The sequence below is a fragment of the Peromyscus maniculatus genome, chromosome 1 (assembly GCF_049852395.1).
Source record: "Peromyscus maniculatus bairdii isolate BWxNUB_F1_BW_parent chromosome 1, HU_Pman_BW_mat_3.1, whole genome shotgun sequence".
Classification (NCBI taxonomy): domain Eukaryota; kingdom Metazoa; phylum Chordata; class Mammalia; order Rodentia; family Cricetidae; genus Peromyscus; species Peromyscus maniculatus.
The window spans coordinates 53,168,894-53,185,106 of record NC_134852.1 but is presented as its reverse complement, the minus strand read 5'-3'; the positions used below and the strand labels follow the sequence as shown (position 1 = coordinate 53,185,106).

At 52.7% G+C, this 16,213-nt stretch overlaps 1 protein-coding gene across 2 annotated transcripts in view; it reads right to left on the bottom strand.

The window, feature by feature from the left end:
- Positions 1–16,213, bottom strand: part of Sipa1l3 (signal induced proliferation associated 1 like 3) — a 101,698-nt gene that overhangs the window by 77,241 nt on the left and 8,244 nt on the right. For both annotated transcript variants that reach the window (XM_006982004.4, XM_076577974.1), the window contains exons 2-6: positions 13,753–15,577; positions 11,613–11,743; positions 2,590–2,778; positions 1,812–1,986; positions 362–465 (exon numbers count right to left, since the gene is read on the bottom strand). In XM_006982004.4, coding sequence (XP_006982066.1) covers positions 362–465; positions 1,812–1,986; positions 2,590–2,778; positions 11,613–11,743; positions 13,753–15,271 — 2,118 coding nt within the window. In that variant the 5' untranslated portion in view covers positions 15,272–15,577. The remainder of the gene's footprint in view (positions 1–361; positions 466–1,811; positions 1,987–2,589; positions 2,779–11,612; positions 11,744–13,752; positions 15,578–16,213) is intronic.

Below are 16,213 nucleotides of genomic sequence, written 5' to 3'. Positions count from 1 at the left end.
TTTGCTTATACAGATTTGGTTTGAGTTTGTGGTCAAATTCTGTTGAGTCATTTACTCTTCTCATTCATAAAACTGGTGATGACGCAAGAGACCCCAAAGGGAGATGGAACAGCTGGATGTAAGCAGGGTGACCAAGGACCAGTAGGAAGATGTGGTATCAGACAGGCATCAAATCACATCAGGCACTGTCTAGAACTTCCAGGGAAATGACCGTGGTACTGAGGGTCTCTAAGACCTCCATCACATTCACAGGACCATGCCAGGAGAGCCATCACGGGGCTAATGGGTTGGCGGATGGCCACCAGTCATAAGGAGGGTGAATGATTTGAGAGTAACTGTGCCCCAGCTGGGGACCACTGACCTGCTGCCTGTTGTTGGGGGTGTAAGGGAGCAGGGTGGAAACGTGGAACATGATCTCGTAGTCCTGGTATGTCGTGTAGAGAGAGTGGGTCCCCGTGGAGTCCGCTGGGATAGAAACACCAGTTAGTACCAAGTCCCTAAACTCCTGGGTTTCTGCCACAGGCCATCTGCTTGCTAGTTTTTAACGCAATGCTTTTACCTAATCCACTCTTTTAAAATGGAAGAAATAAAAAGAAATCTCCCATTATACAATGTGCTGATTACAGCATGCACCGCCACACCTGGCTGTGTGAGTGTCTTTAGAGTTTACTATATGCAAACAGACCCTCAATATACCGCCAAGTTCTTAAAATACTTGGCGCACAAAAGGCATCCTTCAGTACATGTTCTCCTGAGACCTACTATGTATGACAGGTGGCCCTCACCTGTGTCCGTCCCTGCCCTGTAAACATCAGTCCCGTGGAGCTCCTGGGTGTCCTCCCGGTGACTATGGCAGTGTACAGAACACATGTGCAGCCCCTGGTCAGACATGAGGGCTGACTTCAGATCTCCCTGGACACATTATGTTCTTTTCCCAGGTGGGGACACTGTTAATCCTACCAGTGCTGCGTGATACCTTCCCCTGGCCTGCACCCTCACCCTGGCACCACCCTGTTGGCCAGGCAGACAAGAAGTGGTGGTTCCTTGACACCTCAGTGGTCCCTCCTAAAGTTTTTTGTTTGATTTTTAGTGACACTGAGGTGGAAATGCTCCATCCTGAAGCAGTAGCTGATGCCTCCCTCTGACCCACTTACTTATTGTCTGTCTGTCCGTCCGTCCGTCCGCGTCCGTCCATCCATCCATCCATCCATCCACCCACCATCTATCATAGAGACAGGGTCTTGTCTGTCTGTCTGTCTGTCCGTCCATCCGTCCGTCCGTCCGTCCATCCATCCATCCATCCATCCATCCATCCATCCATCCATCCATCCATCTATCATCAAGACAAGGTCTTGCCTGCCTTCCTGCCTGCCTGTCTATCTATCTTTCCCTCCCTCCATCTATCTATCATCTAGACAAGGTCTTGTTATGTAGCCTTGGCTGGCCTGGAATGTACTATGTAGACCAGGATGACCTCATGGATACCTACTCCCTGTTTCTGCCTTCTAAGAGCTGGGTGGGATTTTAGGCCTGCCCCATGCCACTTAACTATTTTTTTTTTTTGTCCTTCTCCCCCCCACCCCAAGACAGGGTTTCCCTGTGTAACAGCACTGACCATCCTGGAACTCAATCTGTAGACCAGGCTGGCCTTGAACTCAGAGATCTGCCTGTCTCTGCCTCCCCAGTGCTGGGATTAAGGGTGTGTGCCACTACTACCCAGCTGTTTGTTTTTTGAGACAGCGTTTCTCTGTGTGGCCCTGGCTGTCCTGGAACTCAGAGATCTGCCTGCCTCTCAAGTCCTCTCCACTTACTCTTGACATCCAGCTGGGCGGCGTACTTGGTGAAGCCCTTCAGACAGACCTTCTCACCCAGGAGGTCCAGGAACTCCTCAAAGGCAGGGCCAGCCTCCTCGTTGTTGTACATCTCCTCCTCTGAGCTCTGGCCTGCCTTGCAGTACAGGATGCCGACCTTGTGCTTGCGGCACAGCTGTGGGGCAGAAGAGCAGAGCAGGTCCAAGGAGGTCGGAGGGGATGGACAGGGGAAGACCTGAGGTGCTGAGCCAGGCACTGCTGGGACCACTTGGGAACTCAAGCCACTGCCAGGAGGGAAGGAACCAGTGTGGGGCATGTCCCAGAGAGGCACAGGAAGGTACCCACTCTGCCATCTGTCGCTACATGGCTGTGTGAGTGTATGATGTTCCTAAGGCAGAGCTGGGAGCTGGGGCTAGCTTCCTATAGGAGATGACATGGACTGGGCATGGACTGAGACTGTGCCAAAGCTAAACCTCAGCTACTTGGGGTCTGCACACGTCTGGAAGTCCAAAAGCAATGCCAGGGGCTATGGAAAGGCCAGATGGCAGTGAGTGGGTTTGTGTTCGTATGCTGGCACACTCTCTCTCCCTCTTCATATAAACCTTGTGGTGTCAATCTCATTCCTGGGCTGTTTCTATGACACTGCTCTTGGTACCCTTACAATGTGCTGATAGCTCCCTCCTGTTGCTCAATCTAGCTTAAGTGAGTTTGTTACTTGCTAAAAATAAATGAAGAGATAGAGACAGAATGGGCTGCAGGATTAGGGCCCCTGGCTCACCCCTTGCTCATCGAGCTTCAGCAGCTGCTCTGTGACTTTGGGAGTGTTGAGAGCCAGTCGCAAGCAATGGATGTTGAGCTCTGGGATGACATATTCCAGTGCGTCCTTCAGGGGCAGGCCCCGCCCTGTCCCATGCTTGGTGGCTGTAGGTGTGGCATCCTCTAGAATGGAGCCCCGAAGCGTGATGAGCTGCTCAACAGAGAGAAGGCATGGTCAGGGGTGTCTTAGGGCTTTGAGGGGGCTACTGCATGTGAAGGGTCCTGCCTTCACAAACAGGTATAGCTCAGCGTGGTAATGTACAGTAATTCTAGGCACTATGAAGGTCAAGGTTGGATGATTTTGAGGCCAAGGTCAACCTGGGATACACAGTGACCCTGTCTCAAAAACAAGCAAACAAAAAGCAACAATACCCACCCCCCCCCAAGATCCCACAAAAAAAAAAAAAAAAAAAAAAAAAAACCCAAACCCAGAGCTGGGTGTGGTGGGCTGTGATCCTAGCTTGGGAGGTGGAGATAAGAAAGTAGTTTAAGCTCATCCTTGGCTTCAGAGTTAAAGGCTAGCTTCCCTACATGAGATCTTGTCTTAAAAAAAAACCCCTATACCATAAAGCCAACCCCCTCCCCAAAAGGGGGATGATGAGAAGGATCTTAACAGCTTGAAGCAGAATACAGAGGCTGAGCAAGGACTCAGAGATGTTGTCTCCTCCCTGAGATCCTGAGCCTCAACCTTCTCTTCCATGGGACAAAGCCAGGCACTCCACGGTGAAGGGGAGGCTGAGAGATGACACACCCCTTTCTTCGGAGCACACATGCTGGCTGCTGCCTCCTGTGTGCCAATCTATTCCAGGTGCAGAGACAAACAAAGACCCCGGAGAGCTGACAGGTGGGTGGGGAGGGGAGTCAATCTGGGAGCTGGACCCCAGATGAACCAAAGAGGCTCCACAAAGAAGGTACTTGGCTGTTCCTGTGACAGCTTACATAGTAGACATGTACATCACATCCAAGACCTGCTAGGCTAGGAAGCTGGTGCCAGCCTGGGTCTTGTTGTGGCTCTTGCTGTTCAAGCCGTTTCATGAAAACACCATCACCAGGTACTCCGATTTGGTCTGAACACACACCTGTGCACATACATGTGTCTCTGGTATGTGAATGCGCACACACTTTAAACCCTCTCAGCTGGTTGTGCTGTGCCATAAAGGTTGAAAATGTTTAGTCAAAGGCCACTGTAGACCTCTTCCTCAGATGTCACCACTGCCTAAGCTTTTCCTACAGCTGATCATGTGACCAATGTCAGGAAGTGAAATGTAAGAATCCTGTCTGGCCAGGACTTTATACTGGCCCACAACTTCCTGCTGGGGACAAAAGGTGAGCCAGATGAACTGAGTCACCATATCCTCCTACCTCACAGTATCTTTTTCTGTTTGTTTCTCAAGACAAGGTCTTCTGTGTAGCCCTGGCTGTCCTGGAAGTCACTCTGTAGATGAGGCTTGCCCCTAACTTAGAGATCTACTTCCTTCAGTCTCCTGAGATCTGTATTTTTGGAGAGAAGGTCTTGCTGTGTAACCTTAGCTGACCTTGAACTTGCAGAGATTCCCTGTCTCACCTTCTGAGTATTGTGACTACACAGACTACCAAGATGCTTCAAGATAGTTTTCTTTGGAAAAATATTGCCATCTAGTATGGTCTACACATATGTAATTGTTACACCCAGATCAAGACCTGGATATTCTGACTTCAAGGACCAGTATATTCTCTCCTATTTTATTACTTCATTATCGGCTATCTAGTTCTTCATTATTATTATTATTATTATTATTATTATTATTATTATTATTTTGTCAGGAGTGTGTTCGGGGGCTAGGGGTGGAATCCTGTCCTGCTAGGCAAGTGCTATAATCCAGAGCCATGTGTCCAGCTGACAGTCACTATTCTTCTGTTATCTGGCTTCCTCCCCTCCCCTTTTGAGTCAGGATCTCATGTAGCCCAGGCTGGCCTCAAATTCCTGATTCCTGCTTCTCCTTCTCCAGTGCTGAGATTATAGGCATGTACCACCATGCTTGGCTTCTCTCTCTCTTTTTTTGAGACAGGATCTCATTCTATAGTCTAGGCTGGTCTTGAACTTGAGATCCTTGTCTCAGCCTCCCACGTGACAGGTGTGCCACTGTGGCCAGCTTGGTTTCTTTCTCGGAGGACTGTGCATTTGGGATTCCAGCATGTTGCATTGAGAGGATAAAGTCTGCGCTGCCATGGATTTAATCCCTCCCAGCGATGCTGAGCACAGCTGCTTCGAGCACTTGACAAGTGAGCAGCACTGTTGGGAACATCCACGGAAGCACCTCTTGGCGCCCAGAAACACATTTCCTTTGGAGTTTATACCTAGGAGACAAATTGCTAAATCACCCAGACATGCTAATCTTCAGTTTTACGGAAACTGCCAAGTAGTTTTCCAAGTGCTTGTTCCAATTTACACCCCGCTAGTCCTGAGAGCCCCTGTAGCCAGGTCCTCTTGTCAGGAGCTTGATTCTAGCCACCAGGTTAGGCCAGGCCCAAGGCCAGGCCGAGTATGTGGAAGCCACAGCAAGAATGTACAGAAAGGTACCAGAAATACCACAAGACAAACAAAAAACCCTCCCCTAGGACCTGTTCCAAGCACCCCAAACACACTGTTCCAAGCTGTAGTTTAAACACAAAAGATGATCAGTGTTAACTGCAAAAACACACTCTCCTCAGTCAACAGATACCCGAAGCAGCAAAGGCATGCCATGGTCTGCTGCCAGGCCTGCAGCCCACCCTTGCCAAACAGGACCCAGGCAAGAGGCGTGTGGAAGGAACGGAATGATCTCATGGTTGGGAGTTCCCAGTTCTGGCCGTGGTCATTAACAAACAAACACATCTCTTATCATGAGCAAAGCAAGCGTGAAACATGGGGAATGGCGATGGCAAAGCCAGGGGTTTTGCTCTCCAGTCCGGGTGGCCTTGGGGCTGTGGGTTTCCTTAATGCATCTACAGGATGAGCATCTCTGCATCCTAACACTGTTCTGCAGCACTCTGCCGCAATCAAGAGCCAGTGGGGACCAAAAACCGCTCTGGAGACAGGTGGCTTGTGGCTGTGCCTGGCCCTGGTCACTGCCCACTGCTGTGCACTCGAAAACCTCTTGGTTCTTCCTTCTGGCCAGGGGAGGAGAAGCAGGGCACTGGCAGGTCCTGAGAAGCTCCTCTCTCCTAGCCTTGATCCTGTCACCTCCCCTGGCACAGCAGCCCTTCCCCAAGTCTCCCTGTCTTTGTCCCAGTGCCAGCCCATTCTCTCCCCAGCAGCCGGAGTCAGATCTGCTGAGCCCTCTGACATCTGGTGTCCCTGCACCGAGGGTGAGAACCAAGTGAGCTGTAAAAAGGACACGGTGCCACATAAGCAAAGAGGGGCCTGTCTGTCAGTCAGGCCCACGACTAACCCACATGCACGCTGGCTGCTCTTGGTGCTGGGTGGTGGGAGTCCTTCACGGACTTCAGGGTACTTGGGGTTCTGTCAGCTTGTTTTAACCTCAGCTCCACCTTCTCCCAAGCTCTGTAACCCTGAGCAAATCGTTCAATTTCTCATTTATTCCCTCCCTTCCCTTTTTAGTTTTGGAAACGCTTTCATGGAGCCCAGGTTTGTCTCAAACCGGCTATATAGTTGAGGCTGGCCTTGAACTCACTTGCCTCACAAGCACTAGGAGTACAAGGGTGCCCCACTGCATTGGACTTATATAGATTTTCATTGATACAGAGTTTTGCTATCTGGTCCTGGCTGGTCTGGAACTTTCAATATTTCCTCTCTGACAAAATGGGGATAAGAACGCCTGCCTTGGGCAGGTGTGGTTGTACACACCTGCAATTCAAATATTCTGGAAACTGAATAGGTTGAGAGTCTAGGACAACCTGGGCTAGGTGAAGTCTGCAGGAAGGAAGTTCACACACAGAGCTGGGTATCCGCCAGTCACCGCTGCAGGCAGATAAGGGTCAAGTGTGTAAGACAAGTTACAAACCTAAATGCTTTAAGGCTGCAGCCCCCTACCACTCTTCAGCGGGATGCATCGGAGATATGGGGAGGCACACACAACCAGATGTGCTGACTGGGCACGGGTATCCCACTCTCAACAGAAGGACACTGGTTTTCTTCACTTTGTAAGACCTTTCCCTTTCTACTTTGCATACTTATGTATTATTGAAAGTCCCAACCATCAGCATTAGATGTGTGTGTGTGTGTGTGTGTGTGTGTACATCCTGATTAAACAACTAAAACCCCAAACTCCTACGCCGATCAAAGCTAAAGCCTAACTGGGCACAGGAGCACACGCCTGTAGCCCTAGCACCCGGGAGGCTAAGGCGGCGGGACTGTGAGTTCTATGCCAGCACTGGACACAGTGAGGGCCTGACTTGAAAACAAAACAACAAAATCCAAAGGTCTGTCAGATCCCCACTTGCCAGGCTCAAGGAGCACTGGGACAGATGGCGGAGGCTGGCTGGGGAACCCTGTGTGTCATCTGAGGAGTCACTGGCATGGGGTGGCCAGTGGTCAGGTGTGAGGTGCTCCTGCCTCGGTGGAAAGCTGGCTCTGCCAAAGCTCACATACCATCTGCTGGGAGACATGGGCCCACTGGAGCCTGTCTGCTTGGCGGCTAGGGGCGGCCATCTGGGACAGGCCAGCCTGCTGGCTTGGAGAGCAGCCCGGGCCCATGCTCTGGTGTGCAGGGGCCAGGGACGAGTGTGTAGACTGGAGGACTGAGCCCTATCTATCTAGTTCCCCATCACGGCCTCCACCCTCCTGGAAGAGTTACAGTTATGACAGGTTGTCAGTCACGCAGGGTCTGGCATGCGGAGCTTCTCCAGCCCCGAAGTCTGTGCAGCCACTTCCGGCCTCAGTGTGAGAGCCTGTCCCCGCCTCTCTAGAAGTCAGGCCACAGCTCCAAGCCTGTTTTACTGAGGAAGTCTCGGGGCCAGTGAAGAACAGCCCTGGACAGACGGCCTAGAGGGTACGGGGTGAGGAGAGACAGGGACAGGGCATGCTGGATCTGCCAATGGGTGACCTTGGAAAAGTAATTCTCTGTCTGGCTCCAACGTCCTTGTTGGGAATATCTATGGAGTGAAGTGACAATGGGACCTCTGTGGCGAGAGCTGAGAGAAACCACTGGGACGATGTACCCGACACCGCCACTGGGACGATGTACCCGACACTGCCACTGGGACGATGATGTACCCGACACTGCCACTGGGACGATGATGTACCCGACACTGCCACTGGGACGATGTACCCGAACACTGAGTGAATGCCCAGCAGGAATACGTGTTGTGGTTTTAGTGGAGATTTCCGGGTTGCTGGCACAAAATTTGGGTTGTATGTCTCTGCCCTGCCTTTATGATGGAAAGGGCCCCAGGAAAGAGTGAGGCAAGCCTTGCAGTCTACTGTTCCTCCTGCAACTCCAGATGATGGGAGCTCAGGCCTGAGGGCCTCACAGGGCAGTTCTGCCTGGGCCCAGGGTTGGGTCTGCGTGTGGTCTGTAGGTGAGGGGAGACAAAGGCTTGCATGCCGTGTGTGTGTGTGTGTGTGTGTGTGTGTGTGTGTGTGTGTGTGTGTGTGTGTGTATGAGAGAGAGAGAGAGAGAGAGAGAGAGAGAGAGAGAGAGAGAGAGAGAGAGAGAGAGAGAGAGACTGATTTAGGGTAGAATTCATGCTGAAGCTCAGGCTGGACTTGAACTGATGATATCCATGTGAGGACCACACCAGCTCCAACTCCCTGAGGTTTTGGCTATTTCATTGGCCAATCCTATCTGAAGATCTAACTCCCACTGGGCGGTGGTGGCGCACGCCTTTAATCCCAGCACTGGGGAGGCAGAGCCAGGCAGATCTCTGTGAGTTCGAGGCCAGCCTGGGCTACCAAGTGAGCTCCAGGAAAGGCGCAAAGCTATACAGAGAAACCCTGTCTCAGAAAACAAAAACAAAAAAAAAAAGATCTAACTCCCATCAGGTTTCCCTGCTGTGGCTTCCCTCTTATCACTACGTACCCTGGCATGGGTTATGAAGGTGTCTTGTGAGACGCTGCCATCCCCTAAGAGAGCAGTCTTCAAGCTACTTTGCCACCTTGGTCACTACTATACCCCCAAAGCCCAGCTTGGGGCTGTGAAGTGATGGCATCTGGGAAGGCTTGGTGGGATGAGTGCATCTCAGATCTGTGGCCATGAGGCCAGGTGGCACGGAGTAGTTTCCAATTACCAAATAGGAACTAAAGCAGAAAAGCCATACCCTGAGCTGCTGAAAAAGCACTCAAGTGTCCTGACCCTAAGTACAAATCATGTACTGTCAATGATCATTCTAGGGGCTGGAGAGAAGGCGTAGTCGTTAAGAGCACTGTGTATGATAGGCATGGAGGCACACACCTTTCATGCCAGCACTCGGGAGGCAGAAGCAGGTGGATCTCCATGAGTTCAAGGCCAGCCTGGTCTACATAGTGAGTTCTGAGAAAGAAAGAAAGAGAGAAAGAGAGAAAGAGAGAAAGAGAGAGAGAGAGGAGAGAGAGAGAGAGAGAGAGAGAGAGAGAGAGAGAGAGAGAGAGAGAGAGAGAAAGAAAGAAAGAAAGAAAGAAAGAAAGAAAGAAAGAAAGAAAGAAAGAAAGAAAGAAAGAAAGAAAGAAGCAGCTGCAGAAGCAGGTTCAGTTCCTAGACTCTACATGGTGGCTCACAACCACCGATAACTCCAGTCCCTGGGGCTTCAATGCCTTCTTATGACCTCCACTGAGGTCACCTACACTGCATGCATGTGTAAGTAGCTGAGTTCTTATGTCATGAACAGGTCCAGTGTGGGGGAGGGGGCCTCAACTGTCAGGAGACTCCCCGAGGCAGCTGAGTGGGGCGGCCAGAGGCTGATGACGGAGAGACAGGCCCTGCCTCTCACTGGAAGGTCCTCACTGCTCTGTAGCTGCTCTGCCACAAATGAGGACAAGAGTGCCGCCAAGACAGCTGCAAGACTTCGAGACTGGTGTGAGCTAGCCCAGGGAAAGGCACGGGCTGGCCCCACAGCTAAGCTGCTTGCCGCCATTGTCGCTGCAAGAACATGCATCTCTCCTGAGTACACACACACACACACACACACACACACACACACACACACACACACACACACACACACACACGGCTTCTCACTTCACCAGCACTGGCCCACGTGTCCTAAGGGACTCTGAAGCTGGGGGAACTGTCACCTCACATTCTGCCTCGGTGCTCAACTGGCCAGAAAGGTGAGCAGAAGGAAAGGCTGGCTAAGACACAGGTCCAGACCTCCTGCAGTCTGGGCATGTGATTTTGGGGGCCACTCTCCGCAGCTGCCACAAAGCCTGTGTCTCCGGTTGAAAGGCTCTGCTGGGAGGGGCACTTGTCCTCAGCGCCTCATCTGCTTGCCAGGATGAGCTCAAAAACTCAGCCGGCCCCAAACTCCAAGTAAGCTCCCTGGCAGTGGTAGCTGCTGGGTTTTTATGCCGGGGTGTAGGCCCGGCACACAGGGATCCCCAGTGTGTGGCCTGTGCCAGCTGGCGGCGGCGGCCTCTCTGGAAATGCTGCCTTTACGTGGCTCTTTCAGAAGGTGCCATCACCTCTTCACTGTTGTTAACTCGTCTTGTCCTGCTGGGGACTGAACTCAGAGGCAGGGAGCGAGGCAAGCTAAAACCATCTTTCTGACAGATGTGGTAGCCCATGCCGCTATCCAAGTATTCAGAGAGTGGAGGCAGGAGGATCAGGAGCTGGAGGCCAGCTGAGGCTACAAGAGACAAGCTTTCAAAACAAAAGAAAAACACTCCACCATTCCCGCTGAGGACCTTCTTCTCTTTCCTCTGCTCCTTGGGCGGCTCCCATGAACTGTCAATCTCAGTGCCAGGGCGGTGGCTCTAGCCCTAAGGTGGAGCGTGTCCTAGATCTGGCTGTCTATCTCTCTCACCCTCTCTCACCCGTCAGTGCCTGGCCCAACCTGTGGGTGTGGGATCCACGCAGAGCCAATCAGGGATCCTGCAGACATGAATCATCCTTCTGTATGGAAAGCTAATACCATCTAGATGACCTGGGCAGTGGTCCCTTTGCCCAGGACTGAAGAGAGCATGCTGGTGACAGAAGAGAATGGCATTCATTACAAAAAAAGAGGCTGAGCCAGCCAAGCTGAGCAGAAGAGGTGTCAAGTTCTGCAGTCTTGGGGCTGAAGAGATGGCTCAGCAGTTAAGAGCAGTGGCTGTTCTTCCAGAGGACCCAGGTTCAATTCCCAGCACCCACATGGCAGCTCACAACTCTCTGTGACTCCAGTTCCAGGGGATCTGACGTCTTTCACACCAATGCACATAAAAATCAAGTTAAAAAAAAAAAAGTTCTTCAGTCTTGCGGAAGACCGGGTCAATCTGTGCCCGTAGCAGTTTCTGTCCCTGACCTAATAGCTGTGGAGGTCAGTGCAATCTCTTTGTGACTTGAGGCTAACCAGAAATACATTCCTGTCACAAATCACTTGTATTGGTGTAGGAGCACAGCACCATGCCCCTATAATGGGGGGTGGGGGGGGGAGGACAGTGGGATTCTTAGCTCAGAATAGAGCAGGTTGGTCAATCGTGGTGAAAGCTGCTTAGCATCTTGGCAGGGCTTGCTGTGATACCCCAGGCCTTTCCAGACTGAGGCTTGGAATCCTCCAATGACCCCTCCCTCCCAACCATGCCTTTTTTTTTTTTTTTTCTTTATGTTTGTTGGAGTCAATCTCTTGAGAATAGATTTGTGATCCTGAGCTTTGTTGTCCGCCACCTGCCAGGTTCAGATCCTGGCTCGGCTTCTTATTTGCTGCAACCCATGTGATTTCTGAGTCTTAGTTTTCCCCTCTGTAAAATGGACAGACTCACACAATCATATTACTGGCCTCTTAGCAGACATAGCCAGGATGTCCTTGGCCTGGAACCTGGTAGGAGGAGGGCGTAGAAATGGGAAGGGTGTACGGTTCCTATTTACCCAGCAGGCACACTGTGCCAGGCCCTACCTCTCGAGTCCGGAAGATGATCCTATACTGGTACTGAGGTCCGTGGTCCTTATGATCCTCTAGCTTCTCCCGCTTGATGCTCACCGCCACTGGCCCCAGCTTTTCATCCACGCCGAAGTAATTGGTGTGCTCTGCAAAGGGAGGGCAGGAAAGTACGGTCAGATGCCTGGAAGGAGAGGGCACAGCCCACGGCAGTCTGCTCGCGGTGCACTGGGAGGAGGCTAAGGGGCCCGAGGCGAGCGGAGAAACCCTATGAGTTTGGGCAAGGCCTGGCTTTCTGTACCGGAAAAGTCACAGGCATTTTCTGAGTCTCAGTGCTCTTATTTGAGGAATAGGGACCCAGAGGCTGCCCACAGTGCAGAGCTGGTGTGTGAGAGTGAGCCCACAATGATGAAAGGCTTGGTATAGTACACAGTGGGTCATCAACCCAGGGTCACTGAGATTAATCCTGGCTCTGTTAACGGCTTGCTGGGTTTAGCTCCCATTAGCTGTTGTGAAGCAGTTAAGCCCTGAGCCTAGGGAATCTCCTGCCAGCACAAATTCTGGGTTGAGATTAGATATAAGGCCCCAGCCAGGTCACATGACGGGATTCCTAGCAGTCAGATGGGCTTAACTCAGCAATGTGAGGATTAATTGAGTTAGCATGGCACCAGGCTGGCACACAGTATGCATACAGCTTAAATGCTGGCCAAGTAGCCCAGGGCCTCCGATTTGCTCAGGGCCCTGACACAGATCCCTAAGTCATCTGTATCTGACCACGCTTCTACAGACCTAAGTAATACTATGGAAATACTGAGCGTGACAGCCATAAATGAGCCAGGGAGCCAAGTTTCTGCTCTCCCCTTTTCCTGGACAAACTGAAGAGATTTTTTTAAATTTATTTTTTATTTTTTTTTTAAACCAGGACACAGTTCTTTCTGATATCCGACCATAGTGGGTTTTTGTTTTGTTTTTTGGCAGCATCCTACCAGCAGCCTGTGTGACTCCTGTTCCAAGCCTTCGTGTCGTTATCAGCAAAAATTCAAGAACACAGCAGATATCTGTTTCTTGTTCTCGCCCTGGCATTCTGTATATTTAACTGACAGTCCCTGTTTTCAGATGCACCTGGGTGAATCCAAGGCTAATCCAAAATGAGGGGTGCAAACTAATCAGAATGGTACTGCACACTGTCCTCCGCAGTGGGAGCCCACTCCCGAAGAGGCTAGCGAATTTGCCGTTGGTTTTTTCACCTACGCAGAATGCCCAGCATCTCAGAGATCCCAGCACATGGTCGGTGCTCAATAGACATCACTCACAGGCCCCCATGGCTACAAAGAAGTCATTTTAGAAAGGCTACTTTAAAAAATTGGGGGAGTAGACAGGCCTTACTCTATATTACTCTGTGTTGTCTTTGAATGTGCTTAGACTAAGCCGGCCTCACAGTGGAAATGCCCCCCGCCTCAGCCTCAATACTGGGATTCAACTGTGCGTCCCCATGCCTGGCAGGAAATGGATATCTGCCCCCACCCCTTCGCTTCCTTTCCCTTTTGAGGCAGGGTCTCACCATGTAGCCCAGGCCTAATTCAAACTGAAGATCCAGCTGCCTCAGCCTCCTAAGTGCTGGAATTACAGATGTGCACTACCATACCCCGTTTCTTGGTGAGTTTTAAAAACCAACCTGAAATAGCCCTTTTCACCCCTAAGGCACTTTTCATCTTGGGATCCCATGCTACTGACAGGGGCCCTCATGGTGCCTCACCAGCATTCTGCCAGCCAGGACCTGGGACTTCTACTTTACCCCTTCGCTGTTCATCTTGGGTATGGGATCCACTACAACCGACCCCTTTCCTCCCACGAGGTCGACCTGCAGGGTGGACTGTGTCCCAGAGTCAACAAGCTATCAGACAGGACACTCCAACCCACGGTCTGACTTGAGACTGCCTCCAGAGAACACTCTGAGCCCTGTGGAGAACCTAGCTGACATCTGTCACATTTGACAAGAACCATGTATTTATTTTGGTGGTGCTGGGGCTCACTGTCCTCCCGGCACCGAGTGTGCCCCCCCCCCCCCGGCACCCTTAGCCATAACATGGGGTCAGATAAATTAGCAGTGGGTGTGTGTCCAGGACAAGCTGGGGCCCCAGCCACTCGCCCGCGTCACCTTTGCCCACAAAGTAGTCCTGGTAGTAGCGAGCACCCAGGTCCACGTGCTCGATGCTGTACTGCCTGGGCCGGCTCTGTGTCCTTTGCTGCTCCTTGGGCACCTCCAGCACTGAGATGCTGGCATTTGTGCGGTGGGTGCTCAGGGAGGGCTCCGCTATGTGGGTGTCGCTGCTGCCCCCCGGGGAACCCAAGGAGGCCCGGGAGAAGCTGACGTTGCGCTCTCGCTCCCCACCGATCTCGTTGCGGAAGTGTGGGCAGCTAAGCAGAAGGTCATTGCTATTGTCATCCCCCAGGTCCTGCTCCAGGTTCTCTTTGCAGTTCAAATCCTCCGTGCTGGTGAAGGCTGGGTCCAGAGTCCCCAGGCTGTGGGCCCGCGATGCTGCGAGGGTCACCATGGCGGAGGCCGCCGAGGCCGCCGAGGCCCCAGTGGTGGTGTTGCGCCTCTGGGCCACTGACACCCTGTTGGCAGCGGCCTCGTTGAGGTCGAACAGCAGGCTCTGCACGTCAAAATGGGCAAAGCTCTTCTGGCAGACCCACGGTCTGCTGGCTTCTGGGGGGCTTCGGCCCTCCTCAGTCTCGCCCAGAGGCCGCCCCCCCTCCCCCTCAGGCTTACTGCTCCTCAGTTTCCTGAAGATGGACGAGTCCACGGTGTCCCCACTGCCCAGGCCCCACGCAGGCTTCTTCCGGGCCTTCTCCTTTTCCTTGAGAGGCTGCAGAGTCTGGAGACTATCTTTGGCAGGCTGGCCATTGCGGGGGTCTCCCTTGGCTCCACAGCCGCCTCCTGGGAGAAGGGTGCCAGGATCCACCCGCAGGAGCTCATTGAGGTTCTGGGAGCCGCGAGCCTCTGGCTGCTCACTGCGGAACTCGTTGAGGATGTCGAAGAAACTCTGCTCAGGCACACCCTGCACGTCGATGGAGGATGTGCTGCCGTACTCTCGGAAGAGGGGCAGCACCCCTGGGTGCCGGGTTCCCCGTGACTCTCCAGGTTCCTCCACGTCACACTCACTGAGGGTGATCTCGCTGCTGCTTCGATGTCGCAGAGGGAGGAAGGCCCGGCCAGGGGACCGGGGCCACCCATCCTGGAACTCTACATCTTTAGACCTCCTCCTGGAGAGTCGGTGGAAGGCTCTGGACCCTGAGGAAGCTGGGGTGCTGGAAGGGAGCTGTCCATTCTGTAAGTTTCTCATGGAATGGGTCACTTTGGTGGACTTGACACCATCTGTGTCCTGTGAGGGGCTGGGATTGCTCTGCTCTCTCAAGGCCTCTCGCTTGGGTGGCCAATCAGCCACTCTGGCGCGCACACCCATCTTGGGCATCGCAGGGGTGGTAGGGCTGGGGCGGGTGGTGGCAATGGCTGGGCTCTCACCAAGAGGCTGGGACATGCTGCCGTTCTGGGCCCAGAATCCCATGGGAGTGTAGTCCCCAGGGTGGGGCCCAGGGAGGATGTCGGTGCCCCTGGCCCCACAGCCGGCTGCCAGGTCCACACCATCATTAGGAAGAGGTCGATAGGTGGTCATAGTCCTCGGGCACTGGGGTGCTGCTGTCCCTGAAGTCGTGGCACAACTCTATGGGGTCCCCTGGCCCTCAGCCATTGTTCAGGCCCGCCGGTCCTGGGACAAAGGGTGCTGGCCCTCGGAAGTGCACTTGAAGGTTGTGAGCCTGTCGAGTCCAGTCCTTCACCATCGCTGTGGACAGCAGCGCAAGTGTGACGTCAGGAGGCAGGTTTCATCCAGGGGGCTCCAGACGCAATGGCTCAGCAGGGCAGAAAGAGCAATGGCTGCAGGCCATGGCCTGTGGGTGGTGTAGGCATCCTCTCAGCCATGCTGCAAGAGAAGAGGAGGGAGGTGAGACGGGAGCAGTATCCCCACTCCCCAGAGGCAGGAGATGCAGCTGCACTCATCTGAAAAGATTATTATGGAGTGAGCCTGCCTGCCTGCCCTCCCCTTCCTTCCTTTCTCAGACAAGGTCCTGCTATGTAGTTTTGAACTTGTGGTGATGCTCCTGCCTCTTCCTCCTGAGTGTTGGGATCACAGGCGAGCACCACTGTGCCTAGCAAGAGTTTTGACCACATACAAAGCAGAGAAAGGACCGTGATGGCCGTCCCATCATGGCCATCCCACCACAGCTCTATTAGCTCCTTGCCATTCCTGTTCGTCTGTTCGTCCAGCCATTACTTTTTCGTGGTCCTGGGGATTGAACCCAAGGCCTGTGCTGGCTCTACCACTGAGCTACATTCCCAGACCTCATTTTTTCCCTTTATTACTGTATTGAAAACATGTATTTCTTGTGTGTGTCTGCTCTTGAATGCTAGAGAGCATGTGTAGAGGTTAGGACGGTCTGTAGGAGGATGGAATCGGTTCTCCTTCCACCACATGGATCCCAGGGATTGAACTCAGGGTGAGGGAGTTGGGTCTCTCTTTCCACACGTAGGTCCTGGGAATCGAACTCAGGCCATCAGA